General features: G+C 38.3%; 1 protein-coding gene across 4 annotated transcripts in view; it reads left to right on the plus strand.

Annotated features, from left to right (window-relative positions):
• Positions 1-2,752: 2,752 nt before the first annotated feature.
• Positions 2,753-16,368, plus strand: part of INTU (inturned planar cell polarity protein) — a 97,367-nt gene continuing 83,751 nt past the window's right edge. For 2 of the 4 annotated variants that reach the window (XM_015139184.3, XM_078002231.1), the window contains exon 1: positions 2,753-3,358. In XM_015139184.3, coding sequence (XP_014994670.1) covers positions 3,270-3,358 — 89 coding nt within the window. In that variant the 5' untranslated portion in view covers positions 2,753-3,269. Of the gene's footprint in view, positions 3,359-13,121; positions 13,346-16,368 lie in introns of those variants that run through there. The other 2 variants (XM_001104977.5, XM_015139185.3) reach the window with 1 other exon arrangement.

Genomic DNA, 16,368 nt, shown 5'->3' on the forward strand with positions numbered 1-16,368 from the left:
AAAGTCTAAAAATCATTATGGAAACCATTATTGATAAAGGTCAGAAAGGATAATGACACCTAAAATTAATGAAAAGGTATGGCTCTGTCCTGATTTCTCTGGTAGCTGTCAATTTTTATTTAAAAATCTCTACTATGAAATGCAGAAAATTATGGCAATCATAACAATGGAGTGTGCCTCTTCTAGTCCAAGGTGAGGCCTCCAATTATGCACTAAGATACCATTTTCTCCTAACTCTGGGACATGGCAGTACCAATGATCTCATTTTTCTTTTGCATCATCAACCTCTCTCTCTGTACAGGTTGTTCAACTCAAAATACATGCTGCAAATATTTTCTCTTATTGCATCATCAACCTCTCCCTCTGTACAGGTTGTTCATCTCAAAATACATGTTGCAAATATTTTCTCTTATTTTCTTTATATTGCTATAAGGAACTTATGATTGAAACAATCCAATTAATATACAAACATAAAAACATGGTGAGAGTCTTTTAGTGGTAAAAGTTTCCATGTGAAATGGATTATTCTGTTATGAGATATAAGTTGTCATTGTCTAGAATAAATTTGAATGTATAGAATATTTTCTTGCCCAGAAGTAGCTGTAGATAAATCCTACTTTAAGAAAACATATGTAAATGAAGATTTATTTTGAACATGTAATTGAATAGCAATTTATAACATCATAAACTTTTCACACAAAACATTTTTAATGTTTACTACTGACTTCTTTTTCAACTTTCACTTTACATTCAGTGGGTACATGTGCAGGTTTGTTACCTGGGTAAATTACCTGATGCTGAGGGTTGGGATATGAATGATCCCACCACTCAGGTACTGAGCATAGTACCCAACAGTTTTTCAACCCTTGCTCCCCTCCCTCCTTTCCCCCTCTAGTAGTCCCCAGTGTCTATTGTTGCCATCTTTATGTCTATGAGTATAGCATGTTTAGCTCCCACTTGTAAGTGAGAACACGGACTTTTCACAAAATCTAAAGTCAGAAGGAAAATTTACCTAGTAGTTTCAAACAAAAGATAAATTATTATGGCTTAAAAAAAGTAACAAATATCTGATTTACTTAATAACTATTCTCTATATAAAAGATTCGTAATGGTCCTTTTTTAAAATGTAGGCTACCCTTGTACCCTTAAATGATAAAATATTTAGCAAAACCACTGATGTATATCTGAGAATGGTAATGTGAAATAGATAATAACTGGAAATTTTTATCCACAAATTCAGTTGCCACCAACTATTCTTCAAATCAGTCTGGTTTTTGTTTTGTTTTTTTGTTTCTAAGAGAGGGGGATCTTGCTGTGTTGCCTAGGGTGGCCTTGAATTTCTGGGCTCAACGTATCCTCCCACTTCAGCCTCCCTAGTGGGACTATAAATCATTCTTTTCACACATTTACATTCCCACAATGGATTGAATACATTCTGATTATAAAAATAATATATATTTATCATAAAAAATGTAACATGGAAAAGTACAAGAAAAAATAATTCATAATTTTACTTCCAGATATAATCACTTTTAAGATTTGGTGCATGTCCATCCAATCAATTTCCCAATTTTTACATAGCAACAAAAAACTGAATGTACAATTTTGTCTCCTGAATATTTACTAAAGTTTAAATCATAAATATTTTCTTATGCCATTAAGCATTTTATTTAAACTTCCTTTTAATAAATATATATTAGATCATTGTATGAATGAACTTTAATCTATGTAGGTAGTTATATTAATTTTGGACATTTCTACCTTTCATATTTTTCTATAATAATGTACTGCAACGAACATCATGACCCTCACCTTTTATCATTTTCTTGGGATTAATTTCTGAATCAAAAGACATGAACATTTTCAGATTTTTGAGGCAGTGGACTCAAGAACACAGGTACAGTGTAGACCAGGGGTAAGGCAACTTATTGAAAAGAGAGGAATTAAGTAAAAGTCTATATGCTAAGAGATGGGGCCTCCATCATTCACCCTCTTAACCCACTTGGCAGCCAGAAAGACATCCCTGACTGGAGAAATGGACCCAAGAAAAAAGATCTGCAGATAATGACATTTAGAGGTCCTACAGTGAGTAGCCAAGTCCCAGCTAATTACCCTAAAGTTTAAAATTAATCTATTACCATTTATCATTAATCTATAACCTATGGTAGCTCACATTTTAAACTACTATGCTCCAGTTTCTCCATTTATTCTCCTTCAGTGGTTCCCCTTACCATTCTGGCCGGTTCTGACTTAGGGACAGTCTAGAGTAAGAAGTCACACACGCGTCACTTTTCCCACGAGGGAAAAACCACCAAGCTAATTTTGTCTTCTCTTGGCCACAGGCCACAGAATAGTTCACTGAAATACCTAATGCCCTAGAGTAGAGACTGTCTCCTGGGGTCAAGTATATTTTAAAGCAAATAAATCCCCAAAAAAGAGAACAGAGCCACACTAGACAAGTCAGAGTCCACCTTTTATTCACTCTTGTACCTCCAAGGACTAGAACTTGGCCTGGCACATAGCAAGTGATAATACACATTTGCATGGACGGATGAATGTATATGGCTTCTTTAGGCTGAATTTAAACTCCCACCAAGAACAGACAACTACCTTGCCTCTCTTCCCCACTCATTTTCGGGTCTTCCACATAGCAGCCAGAGCCTCAGAGACCCTTGAGAGTTTCCTCCACTCCTCCCTCGTTTGTGGCCCTGGAAGCTGCAGGTGGTAGTTTCCTTCGCTGGGGGCGGCGCCTGGACGCCGGTGTCCCCGGCCGAGGCGGCCTCGCTGTCCTGGAAGGGAGGGTGAAGAGCTGCATCCCGCACTAGGCGGCGAAAGAGCGCAGCGCCAGGCGGCGGGGTCCGGAGGCGCTCGACGGCTCGCCCCCAGCGCGGGAGACGGGCTGTGTAGTTGGGCCAGAGGAAGAGACCGGGAAACCCAGACGTGGAAGAGGGGGTAGTCTGGACTTCGCGAGCACTGGTGGGGGTGGCGGCCCACAGAGTGCCCACCTGCGCCGTGCCCCGCAGCGAGGAGTGGCCGCGCCGCCCGCCAGTGAGCCGGGCTCCGAGACCGGCGGGGGAGCGCGCGGGCGAAGGAGGGGCCGCCGTCGCTAACACCGCCGCCTTCAGCCCTTGGCTTCCGCGCGTCGGAGGCTGGCAATTCCACGTTCCCCGCGGCGGCCGGAGCCGTGCGGGGGCCAGGCGGCTCGGCGGGCGCCGGGGCTGGCACCTAGGTGACCTGTCTTCCGCCCCTGCAGCGAGTCTCCAGTGGGCATGTTTCAGGTGGGCAGGTCCAGCATCCCCAAACCTGCCCCCCGCAGCCTAGAGGACCTGGACTCAGTGCAGCGTGTCCTGTTACACAGGTCAGTGCAGGGCCCCGGGGCGCGGGGCGAGACCGCCCTCTTGCCCCGGGGATGTGGGCGAGGGAGGGGCCGCTTTTCTTTCTGGGGTCTTTCTGGAAGCATCTGACTTGGGATTCGCCTTAGTGCGGCGCTGGCCGCGAAGGGCCGTTGGGACCTGCACCCCACCCTTTCCAGAGTCGGGTGCCAGCGATCCACCCTGTCCCGCTGCCGAGACTGGCCCCGCGTAGGTCCCGGTCACCCATCTCCTCCGGAAAACGCTACCTTAGGAAGAAGAGAAAGATTAAGCGAAGCTGTCCCTTAACACCTCCAGGCTTCTTCCAGGAAGCTAAGAGTTTTGTTTGAACTTTAGTTGTGACTGGAATGGAAAAGAGCTGCTTTTTTAACAAATCTAATTCTACCCCACCCCCCTCCCACACACGCGCGCGCATGCGCTCGCGCCCACACACCAACAACTACACAAAAGAAATTTAAGAGTTTCTCTCGGAAGAATGAGAACCCCAACTTTCCGTAAGCTGCTAGGGCATTAATTTTAACCGCTGGTACTTTCGTCCAACCTTATCCTTTATGCAAAATAGACTAACAAATATTAAATCCCATGGTTACAGTGATGGGCGTATAGAAGAGAAAGAAATCGTCCACATGAAGAGCAAATTGTCTTTCAATTTTAAGAAAGGATGGATGAAATACCAGGCAGTTAATGCTGCTTTAGTTCTAGGAAGGCCTGGCCTTCATAAGACGTTGTAGGAAAAAAAAAAAAAAAAAAAAAAAAAACTCTTATAAATATATCTAAAGTATCTCTTGAATACATTTGTGGCGAGAAAGAGTAAGTGGCGCTTAGTAAATATCTGTCAGAGGGAGGTTTATGTGAGCCCTCTCATCTGTAAACGTTTCAAGTGGCCCTTTTAAGTCTTTGTACAAAACCATATGAGCTGTAGAAATCCTGTTCTATTGGAAGTGTGAGTAAAAAAGAAAGACAGTGTGCAAGGGAGAAATCGGGTGTCTGCGATTTCAGAGCTCTCTTCTGAAACCTGCAATTTTCTGCAGCTGGTTTCCCCCAAACCCCAAAGAGCCCCTGCCATACAAAATAAAATATTATTAAACGAGCAGTGAAAAGGGTATTCTGTTAAATTCCCAAAAACAATTCCCCCTGCATTTGATAAAATTATAGTCCAGGAATAAATCCCAAGAAGCATTAACTAAAAACTCATTCACAGCATGACTTTGTTGTAAAGCTGGGAGAGGTGCTGATTTTAAAAGCTTAAGACCTTGCTGCAACAGAATTTCTTCATATTTCTCATGTTTAAATGTCGAGTGCCAAAAAATTTCAAACTGATTAACACTTTAGGAGTTCAGATCCAAAGCACAAACCCGTCCGAATAAACCAGGCAAAAGAATATGTTTAAGCTATAGTCATGAAGACTGAGATGATTATTTCGGAAGTAGTGGAATATTTCTAGAATAACCTGCTCAGTATTAGAATGAAAAGCTACTTTATCTGAATTACAAATAACTGCTCCCAAATGCTAGAGGAACCAATGGAATCTGGAACTATAAATGTGTTTGTCAGTATCATGGCTAACAGTGCTTTCTTTTCAACATTATACGAAAATGTTTTTGCTACTGCAATAAATTACTCTTATTAGTGGTTATGTATTAATGTTTTCAAACATACATTAAAAAAAACTTCGACATCTGTAGAGGTTTCTCTTTCATTTAATGAAGCTGTATTTCACACAAGTTCACATCTAATCAAATGTCTTTTGCTTGTATATATAGATTTGTTTAGGCACAATATTATAGAAATTAGCGAGATCTGACAACCCTTAAATCATACTCGTACTTATCATTCATAGTTCTCATGAACCATATCAATGCATGGCCTTTTTAAAAAGTATTAATATTACAAAACTTTTATTTTTTCCTTTAAAACATCCATTGTAAATTATATACAAAATTTTGGCAATTGCATTAAAGTGACTAGTAGCCGTGTTATTAAGAGAAAATAACATACTATTCTATTTTATTTTAACGTCTTACTTTAAAGGGTAAGTCTTGTGAGTGTGTACTTTTTTAAATTACTTGTATATTTTCCATTGCAAATATGGTTTTTAAAATGTAGAGCATTAAATTGCTGTGCTTTTGAAAAAGATACTTCAGCCAACCCAAAATTAAAGCGAAGTTGCAAACTTTTCTCTGCATGAGGTGCTAACATCAAAATGTCAATACTAAAATAAAAATAGCTCAGCAAAATAAATTTAGCTATTCTGCTTTTTGAAAAAAGTTACACATACGTTGTCTGAGTCAAGGAAAAGCATCAGTATTGCATTTCTCAGTTACTTTTACTTACGTTATTTTTGTGTCATCTTGATTAGAAGAAATAACCAAACAATCCTCTTAATAGTATTTTGCAAATTTTTTTTAAAAAACACACATGCACAATACTATTGCAAATTAATCATTTCCTTGGAGTCCTAATTCTTCTGTTGCACAGTAGTTGTGTGACTTGGCAAGATTTTTCACTTATTTGTATTTTCCCCTGTTCTTTCTTTAATATTAAGGGATAATACCCACCTCACAAGGTGTTGGTGTGAATTTCTGATGATATGGAAGTGCTTTATAAAACTAAAGTTCTGTCAAATATAAGGGATTATGTTAACAACTGTTCTATAATAAAAAACTAAAACAAAACACAAAAGGATAGCTATTCCTAAAGATTCTGAGAAGAGTCAGCCAAGTGACTTTGCCCAAGGCCTAATAGCTAATGAATGGTGCTGGTCCAGGCTAGCGTGCTGGCTTTTTGACCCCTAAGCCAGTGGAGAAAGTGAACTAGAGGTGATTCTCAAAATTTTCGACGACCCAAATTTCATACTCTTACCAAAGGCAAAAATATGCAAATTCAAAATACTGCAACTATCCAGAATTCTCAGGGGGTATGCCCAATTAAGTAATATTCCTGTTAGTAAAAGAGTATGTAATATCTTTTTAAGTTCTAAAAATAAAAACTAAAATGAATAATTAAAAAACCAAAAGCTTTTGAAAATATAATATAAAGTACACACTGCTCTGTTTCTTAAGGTATAAGGCGTTAGATTTCAAGGGTTATCTCATTTGATTTTCAGCAACCCTATATAGTAGGCAGAGATTATTATTGCTGCCTTCAGATGAGGAAACTGACTTCGTCCACTTCCACTTGGTTACTGGTGCCAAAATCAGGATGAGAACTTGGATCCCCTGACTGGAGAATGCATGGCACTTACAGATTATCAAGTATTTTTTCCAGTTGATGTCAAATTATTGTAGGATTCAACAGTGCTGTTTTTTTTTTTTTTTTTAGGTGCTACTTAGGGCATTTGGCAGTCATTTATAAACTATGATTTTTTGGTAATTCTCATGTCTGCCTTTTGTTTTTTACTTTCCTCTTCATCAGCAGATTGTCGGCCATCAACAATTTCCAGGGTTTTTGCATTCCTATTTTAAGGGAGCCGCCTTTCTTTCTGATTGGCAGCTGTTTATCTATAGTGGTAGAACAACTTGCCAAATTTGTTATAATTTGTAAATGAAGATATAAAATGAAAAGAAACAGGAGTAAATGAATTGGGTTTTGGGCTTGAGCTTTGTGCCATCTATTTTAGTCTCACTTGTGCTTCTGGATTCTCATCTGTATTCCATTACTATCGAAATGTGGAATATATGATCTTATTGCAGGTAAGTTCCATGCATTTTTTTTTTTTTTTTTGAGACGGAGTCTTGCTCTGTCACCCAGACTGGAGTGCAGTGGCCGGATCTCAGCTCACTGCAAGCTCCTCCTCTCGGGTTCACGCCATTCTCCTGCCTCAGCCTCCCGAGTAGCTGGGACTACAGGCACCCGCCACTTCACCCGGCTAGTTTTTTTTTTGTATTTTTTAGTAGAGACGGGGTTTCACCGTATTAGCCAGGATGGTCTCGATCTCCTGACCTCATGATCAGCCCGTCTTGGCCTCCCAAAGTGCTGGGATTACAGGCTTGAGCCACCGTGCCCGGCCAGTTCCATGCATTTTAACAAGTAATTCAACTTTTATAGAGGGAAATGAGAATTTTAGATCACAATGCAGTTCTGTACATTTAGGATTGCTGAAATGTTATTTTGATATATAAACTCTGAAATTTGAAATCTTCTACATAATAAAGTCTCACTTTCTAAAATGCTATTTTATTGGTCTACCAAGTTATTTATTCATATTTTTAAAACAATTATGGCTGTCATTATTACCACATAGTTCATAAAGTATAATTATTTCTGTGTTCACAATTAAGGCAATATTAGTTTCTAACAAACTCTTACATAATTTTTACCTTGTAGTTTAAGTTTTTTTAATGAATATGACCTCATGTGGCCCTATTTTCATTTACTTCTCATTGCTAGCTTCTATTACTACTAGAGAAAGAGCTCCTGAACCTGCTAATGATACTAAATATTTAATTATGTCCTTATCTGGTGTATTTTATGTTAGAATTGTATTGTTTGCCTAATCGAGATGGTAATCTATGGAAATAAGGATGTCATGTCTCATATGCATTAAATTAAACATATTTGGGCTTCAGAAGATGGCTGGTCATTTTGTAGTGGAAAAGGGAAAATGAAAATATACCCCAGTCTAAATCTCTTCAATCTTCTTGCAATTGCTAATTATGAAACAGACAGAATATTCTTATAAAAGCCCTGAAAATGACATCCTATTCCTTTCCTTTCTTCATCCTTTCGAAAATATCTAAGCTTATTAAATATTAGTAAGTTAGTAGAAATATGATATGTAAATTTAGAAATATGTCTAATTGATACTACAACCTGAAAATTAAAATAAGGATAAAAATGATTGATATTATTTCTTCTTTGATGAAAGATCAAGCAAGGTGGTAAATTTTGTTGTTGCTCACTTTTATCCATTTAACTAACACATGTAAGTAAATTAGACAAGGGAGTTAACATAACTCAGGGATATAGCTAACGTCCTAGCAGGTATACTTTCATGTGGCGTTTTTTGCTCCAGTTCAACCTTGTGACAGGTGAAAGACTGAAGAGAGAGAGAAAAAAAAAAAAAAAGACCCAGTCAGGTTCTCCAGGAGATTGTGATTTGGTGGCAATGATAGAGGTATTCCTATTTAATTTAGATATAAGACAGACTGATATTAGTTATAACCTAATTTTATGGGATAGATTATGAGGAAAGAGTAGAAAAAGGAATTCTTGCTGAGGTAGGAGATGTGTCTGGGAGGGCTTTTGGGAAAAGGTGCTATTTGAATTGGATCTTGAAGAAAGATGTAGTATTTCAACAAATGAATTTTGGGTAAGTATCATTCCACAGTAAGAAAACTGTGTGAGTAAATGAGATAAAATAGCTGTTTTATTGACGCTTTATGTGCTAGGTATTTTACATGCATTAACTCATTAGATTCCAAACAGTCCTGTGAAGTAAGTACCATTATCTGAACTTACAGATAAGGAAAGTGAAGCTTGTGGAGATCATTTGCTCAAGGTTATGTGGTTGATGGATTCTACAACAGGGAGAGAGGTCTGTTGGCCAGGCTCAAATTCAGGAGGTGGAAGTGGGTTCCGGCCTATTCAGGGAATGACCAATGGGCTCATATGCATGAAGCACAGAACTGAGGGAAAGTTTAGGGCAGTTTCCCAAGTTTGCTGAATCACTGGGGGCACTTGTTTAAAATAGAGATTTCCAGGCCCCTCCCCTGGAGATTCTGATCCTGTCGATGTGTAGCAGGGCCTCAAAATCTGTGTAACAAGCTCCAGTTGATTCTTTTGAATAGGCAAGTTGATGAGCTTGATTAACTTAAGATGTAACATGGAATAAAGCATTTAATTCTGAATTGGTGTTCAATTGTGTGTAGAATTAGAGAAAAAATTTTAAAAGAAGCTACACAGTTTGAACTTAGTTCTCTATTTAAGGAGGTACCATGCAAGGTTTATGAGGCAGGGTATGAAACTATTAGATGCTTACAAAAAAAATGGATGAAAAATTTGTAGGAAGAAAATGTGATATTTTGCTAAAATTTGTAAATGTCCTTTTTTAATTTCTTATTTTATTTTTTACTTCCAATAAATTGCTTTTAAAACAAAAAAGGTTAACTTATTAAAGAGGTACCTAAAGCACTTTTTATTTTGAAATGGAATCTTAAATCATACCTAATGTTTAAGATTATGGTGAAAGTAAGCATGTATATTTTACCATGAAACTCAAATTAATGAGTATAGTGACTCCAGCTTTTTAAAATAATATTGTTCTCTGATTTTAAAAGTAATACATTTTTTGTTGGATCTCAATGCTAATGGAAATATTTGTTTCCCTTCCTTCCTGTCTCCACTTTCTTCAAAATTCTGACCCCATTACTTCCTCCATCACTTTCAGCTGGCAAGGTTGCAGCCTACTTACCAGACAATAAACACTGTCACATGGAGACTGCCTCAGCTTCCTGCCTGAAACTGGCAAGTCACCATCCACACCAGCACCCTTCTTTGGCTCTTCCCTCTAGTTTTAGGGAAGAGGTGTCCAGGGAGGTCATATCTCTCCTTCTGTGTCTTGTATGCTATCGCCTCCTACCACCTCAAGGACCTCTTGTTACCAGAAAGGGGTCCCAGTCCAGACCCCAAGAGAGAGCGAATTCTTGGACCTTACCCAAGAAAGAATTCAGGGCAAGTTCACAGAATAAATTGAACGCAAGTTTATTAAGAAAGTAAAGGGAAAAAAAAGGGCAACTCCGTAGGCAGAGCAGGGGCATGGGCTGCTTGACTGAGTATACTTATATGTTATTTCTTGATTATATGCTAAACAAGGGGTGGATTATTCATGAGTTTTCTGGGAAAGGGGTGGGCAATACCCAGAACTGAGTGTTCTTCCCTTTTTTAGAATATATAAGGTAACTTCCTGACATTGCCATGGCATTTGTAAACTGTCATGGTGCTGATGGGAGTGCCTTTTAGCAACTAATGCTCATAATTAGCATACACTGTTCACTGTATGCTAATTATGATTGGCATATAGTGAGCAGTGAGGATGACCAGAGGTCACTTTCGTAGCCATCTTGGTTTCGGTAAGTTTTGGCTGGCTTCTTTACCGCATCCTGTTTTATCAGCAAGGTCTTTGTGACCTGTATCTTGTGCCGACCTCCTATCTTATCCTGTGACTAAGAATGCCTAACCTCCTGGGTATGCAGCCCAATAGGTCTCAGCCTTATTTTGTCCAGCCCCTATTCAAGATGGAGTCGCTGTGGTTCAAATGCCTTTGACACTCCTTTTGCCCATTACCCCTTTCCAAATTCCTCCTCCTGTTCTTCAACTTTAGTAACATACAGACCACTTTTAAGGAAAAGACTCTTGTGGATTTCCAGGGATGACTTAAGTTTTTTAATTATAATTTTAAATAAATGAGGTATAAACTGCTTTATAGCTCCTATATAAGATGAAAACCATTTTATGAATTAATACAAATAAATTACAAAATTTAATAGCTGTTATAACACTATAAAAAGCACATTTAGAAATTAAATAAAACCATAAAACCTAGGAAATTCAAATGTACATAGTTTAATGTACATTTGTAGATGTACAAATTCAAATGTACATAGTTTAATGTATATTTTTACATGTAATGTACATAGTTAATGTAAATACAACTAAATTTCAGCTTAAAAGTATAAGCTGCATACTGCAGCTTATTTGGCTATGAGGGAGGTAAACTATACATTTAAGTTTAGTGCACTTGAAAAACAGCAAGTGCCTTTGCGCTGTTTCTTGAAAGCAGCAGATAAAGCTCCCATGTGAAAGACACCCTCTCTATACTAGAAAAATGTAACATTCTTATTCTCAAGGGCATAGAAGTGAAACCAAGAGAATTCTGTACAGACCTTGTTAAAATAACTTATCTTTTAAACTTCCCAATTTAATTTAGTTGCTTCTGCACAGCTACCTGTTCTTTGTCCGATCCAGTATATAAGTTAACTGACTCTAACTGCTTCTTTGGGTCTTTGTTTCTTTATGAGGGCTCCCCTGCCATGTAAAAAACTTGGATTCTAGAGCAGGGAGAGAGGTCTCTCTGCCAGGCTCAAATTTGCAAGGTGGGAGTGGGTTCCGGCCTATTCAGGGAATGGCCAGTTGGCCTGTGTGTATGAAGCACAGAACTGAGGGAAAATTTAGGGCAGTTTAAAATAGAGATTTCCAGGCCCCTCCCCTGGAGATTCTGATCCTGTTGATGTGGAGCAGGGCCTCAAAATCTGTATAACAAGTTCCAGTTGCTTTTCTTTTGTTAATCTATTTTAAGTAAGTTTAATTCTCAGGCCCAGCTGGGACCCTAAGATGGAGGTAGAGTTTTTCTGCCCCTGCAACAGCTACAATCCAGGTTCCTTTGAGTTCTCCATGCATATACCCCTACCAGCCATGTGATGACTCATCTCCCATTATTCTTTCTCTGTTGGAACCATGCCATGATAACAATATAAATTAATACTTCCTCTAAGAAATCTGTCGTGGCCCCACATATACTATTTTGGTTTTTTCTGGGTATTCCATTAGAACCTTGTATTTATTGTAATACTTATCACCGTGTTATAATTGCCCATTAGAGAATCCCCAGCACCCAGCCTTTGAGATCATAAAATAACATTATATCCTTTTTCTACATGCCGCAACATGAACATTTCCTTCATGCTTTACTCTTTGAACACATTCTAGTTAAAATCATAATGATATTTATATATATTTAACTTTTTCCCCATTATTTGACATTTTAAGATTGCTTTCAGCTTTTCACTTTTACAAATTTTATAAATTTGCATTCTTTCTCAGAGTAGATCTCTAATAGTTGAATTACTGGATTCTGAGGGAGGAAATTTCATGTAATGGTTATTGACTTAGGTTCATTCCTTGGTTGGCTTTGTTGACTGCTAGCCATGTAACCATTAGTAAGATGCGTAACTTCTCTAAAGCTTAGTTTCCTTATTTTAATATAGAGAAAATATTTACTTCATAGTATGTGAATGCTCAGCATTGTATATGAAAAAAGTAACCAGAGCCAAGGCTGACTCTCAGTCAGTGCCAGCTGTTATTTTTGTACTTAAAAAATACTTGATGTAGGTATTCATAAATGACAGGTAGATTTTACCTGTTTACAATTCCAACTTTAGTAATGAGAACACTTAATTAGATTATACAATTTTGAGTTAGAAAATGAACATGAAGTTGATTCCACAGGATTGCCACTCATTTGTGGCACTCTACAATACCCACTTGGGATAATGTTTGCAATTGCGAAACAATATGAAACCCATAAAACTATAGAGCGTGTTCATATTAACATCTAGATCGCATTGCTTGAAAGTGTCCATTACTTGCACGGATGAGGCCCTAAGGAACGGTAAAGTGCGGTTTCCTTCGAGGGGAAGGCTGACCGACAGCTGTTAGGCATTAGAAACACAGGACAAAGACCAAACTGGATATCTAGCACTGGAAGAAAAAGAGGAAAAACCCAGTGGATCTCCGCCTGTTTTAACAAGTTATGCTGCTCTAAGGAAGAGCGTTCCGGGGAGCGTTAGCGGTGAAACTTCGCCTATTTCTATCCTTCCAACTGAGAAGCCCTCCTCGAAGTTTCAGCTCATTGGCTGCTGCTTTCTGTCCTCCTTGTTTCTTCTGGGAAGCTTCTCCGTCTCCCTGGCAACCCGAACTGCCACCAATTGCAGCTAAGAATTGGTGGTCACATGGCCTCTGCCCACTCCATGCAGAGGCAACATGGCGGCCTTAGCAAGCTGTAGCTGCGAGATTTGAATTACTTCACTTGTAGCTGTTGCATTCCTGACAATGGCCTCTGTGGCTTCGTACGATTCGCGTCCGAGCTCAGACGAGCTCCCTGGGGACCCCTCTTCACAAGAAGAAGATGAGGACTGTGATTTTGAAGATCGAGTCAGCGACTCGGGTTCATATTCCTCAGCGAGTAGCGATTATGAGTAAGGTTTTCAAAGAGGGACAATTAAGCCCATCCCTTCAATCCAGAGAATATACACGTGGGCTGGGGGGACTGCAAGGGTGTTGGCGTGGTTGGAATCGAGTATTTGGGGTTCTATAATAAGTGGGATTTAATTGCACCACGTTCCATTGTATGGTGGTGTGAGCAGAAATAACGATGCCATTCTTTGCTACTGTAGGTTTTTTTTTGTTTTGTTTTTAAAATGATTCTTAGATGAGGAGAATCTCTTTCTGGTCATGGGCTCTGTCTAGGCCATAGGAGGATATATCTGTAACAGTGTTCAAAAAACCCTTCCGATCGCAGTGTCTTCTTGCTTCTTTGGTGGGGTCTTTGTGGCTTAATCTCTTTAGTATTTGGAGTAGAGAGACACCCTACACGTTTTATAAGGCAGTTGTTAAATTTATGTAGATGTTTTCTGTTATGGAAATGAATAGCTATATAACAGAAGGAATGCCTACCCATAGTCTCACCACCAAGGACAACCTCTCAGCACTTCTGGATATTTCTGCTGGATTTTCCTATGCATCTCCATGGTTTTCTTGTTTTCCATTTTACGTCATAATTTAATTTTTAAAAATACAGATACCTAAAGGTTTTCACTTTCTTAATAATGCCATGAAAAGTGCTACTTCATTTTTTAAAAAAATCTATCCCTTGCCGCAATGGATTAAGATCTTTGGAAAAGTCAGTTAGCAGTAGCTTGAAGTGAATGACTGACTAATCGTGAAAAAGTTTTGGTGCCAAAATGTCAACTAACCCAGTAATGGACAACCATACCTTGTCAGTTTTAGGATGATATTTTATGTGTATTTAGGAACAACAGTTAGAAATAATTTATGTGTATGTAGGAGGAACAGTTATTTGGCAATTGTTTTTACCTATCAGTATGTAAAAGATTTTTATCATTGCCTTTAAAAGTATGGTGAAGAAACCTGCTTAATACGTTCTTAGAGACTTAAACAAATTTTTAAATATCATATTTTTTGTAATATGCTGTAGACATTTAAAAAAATAATTTTAAAATTCATGATTATTACACAAGACTGCTGGAAAGAAATATGAATTACATAGAACCTTATTTGGTCTTGGTATGTGAAGCCATAGACAGTGTAAGACTCAAACTCTTGGTTTCTCACATTTTAGAGTCACACACTTTTAGCCCAGAGAGAATCTGTAATTCATGTATGGTTGCACAGCTGAATGTTGTCAGTGTGAGAATTCAAGATGCCTGATACCTAATGGGCCACCATGACTTCGATGGGATTAAAATAGTGAACTTTGTTTCCTAGGAAATGACCAATCTGCGGACCTTGTGATAGGAGAACTTGTCACTTAAAAGTATTTCATGATTCAAAATACATATATATGTGTTACATTTTTGTAAAAAATCATCATTAAGCTTTTCACATTTCAATAACCACGCCAAATGTTCTAGTGTCTTTATCCTCCTAATAATAAAAGTATAGCAAATCCCTACCATAAGATGTTTTGCTGATCTGTGTTTCAAGTCCTACCAGGTTTCAAATTTTAAGTCTGTCCTTTCTTGATTTGTAGGACCTGAAGGTTAATTTGCTGAACTTGCCAGAAAGGCTTATGTTCTGTTCTTCCCTTATCGTAGATGTTTACTTCCCTAAGCTGCAGTCATCATTATAAGTGGTGGCCTTCCCAACTTGTACAGAACTACTCTTTGATCAAAGGTACAGGAATGCCAACCTTAGTCTGTCTCATTAAAGCAAAGACATGAATTTCCTATTGCATTTCATGGACTACATGAAGCTTACTAAGGAAGTCGTACTGCATATTGATTCACATAAAGTATCCTAAATTTTCGAGGTTTTAGTTACCTGCATGTTCTGTGATTGTCAATATGGAATTTAAAAGTTTATCATCTTTGAGATAAAATTACATTATGGTAAATTCTGGTAGAGTTATTTTAATAGGTTTGTTTTAGGTTTGTTAAAGAAGAGTTTATATTGCTGCAGTATGTCTTAAGTTGGCACATGGGCATGTACCCTGGGAGGCTTCAGAGATAATACTGGTGGGTCGGTTGGGTTGAGGGAGCCATTAGCTAGTTTTAGTATTAAGATAACAGAAATCACGCATTCATTTGCAACAATGCCAAGTTACCAGCTAATATGCCTCGTTCATGTTACACAGAGTTTGTCAATGTTATGACTTGGATTTTTAATTTTTCAAAGTGAATTTTTTGTTGTTGTTATGTCAGTTTTAAAACTGACTGATGGAGAGAAACAGGAATGATTTTAAATGAGATGTTAGTTGTTAAAGCTAAGGAACTTCTACCTAAAACACGAGGATTGACTGGAGAAGGGAGGTATGTCCTTTACATTTTTTTCTGGGATTTTAAAAATAGTGTCATTGAAGGACAACTAATATACAAAAAAACTGCACACAATTTGATGTTTTGACATGTGTACATCTGTCAAGAAAATGAACATATCCATCTCGCCTAAGAGTCTCCCCATGTACCTACTGAGCGTCCATTTATGCCTCTCCTGATAACCATTTATCTGCTTTTTGTCACTCTATAGGAGTTTGTAGTTTCTAAAGTTTTATAAAGATGGAATTGTACAGTATGAATGTTCTTTTTTTGTCTGCCTTCTTTTACTCAGCATAGTTACTTTGAGATTCATCCATGTTGTTGCCCCTGTTAATAATTCATCTCTCTGCCAGGTATGGTGGCTCATACTTGTAATCCTGCTTTTAGGAGGCCAAAGCAGGAGCATTGCTTGACACCAGGAGTCAGAAACCAGCCTCGGAAACATAGTGAGATCCCCATCTCCAAAATAAAAAATAAAAAAATTAGCCAGGCATGATAGTACATGCCTGTAGTCCTGCAACTTGGGAGGCTGAGGAGGGAGGATCACTTAAGCTCAGGAGTTTGAGGTTGCAGTGAGCTGCAATCACACTATTGCACCCCAGCCTGGGTGACAGCAAAATTTTGTCTGACGGAAAAAAAGTGCTTTTTTTTTGTACAGTGAAGCC

This window comes from Macaca mulatta, chromosome 5, assembly GCF_049350105.2.
Source record: "Macaca mulatta isolate MMU2019108-1 chromosome 5, T2T-MMU8v2.0, whole genome shotgun sequence".
In the NCBI taxonomy this organism is placed as follows: domain Eukaryota; kingdom Metazoa; phylum Chordata; class Mammalia; order Primates; family Cercopithecidae; genus Macaca; species Macaca mulatta.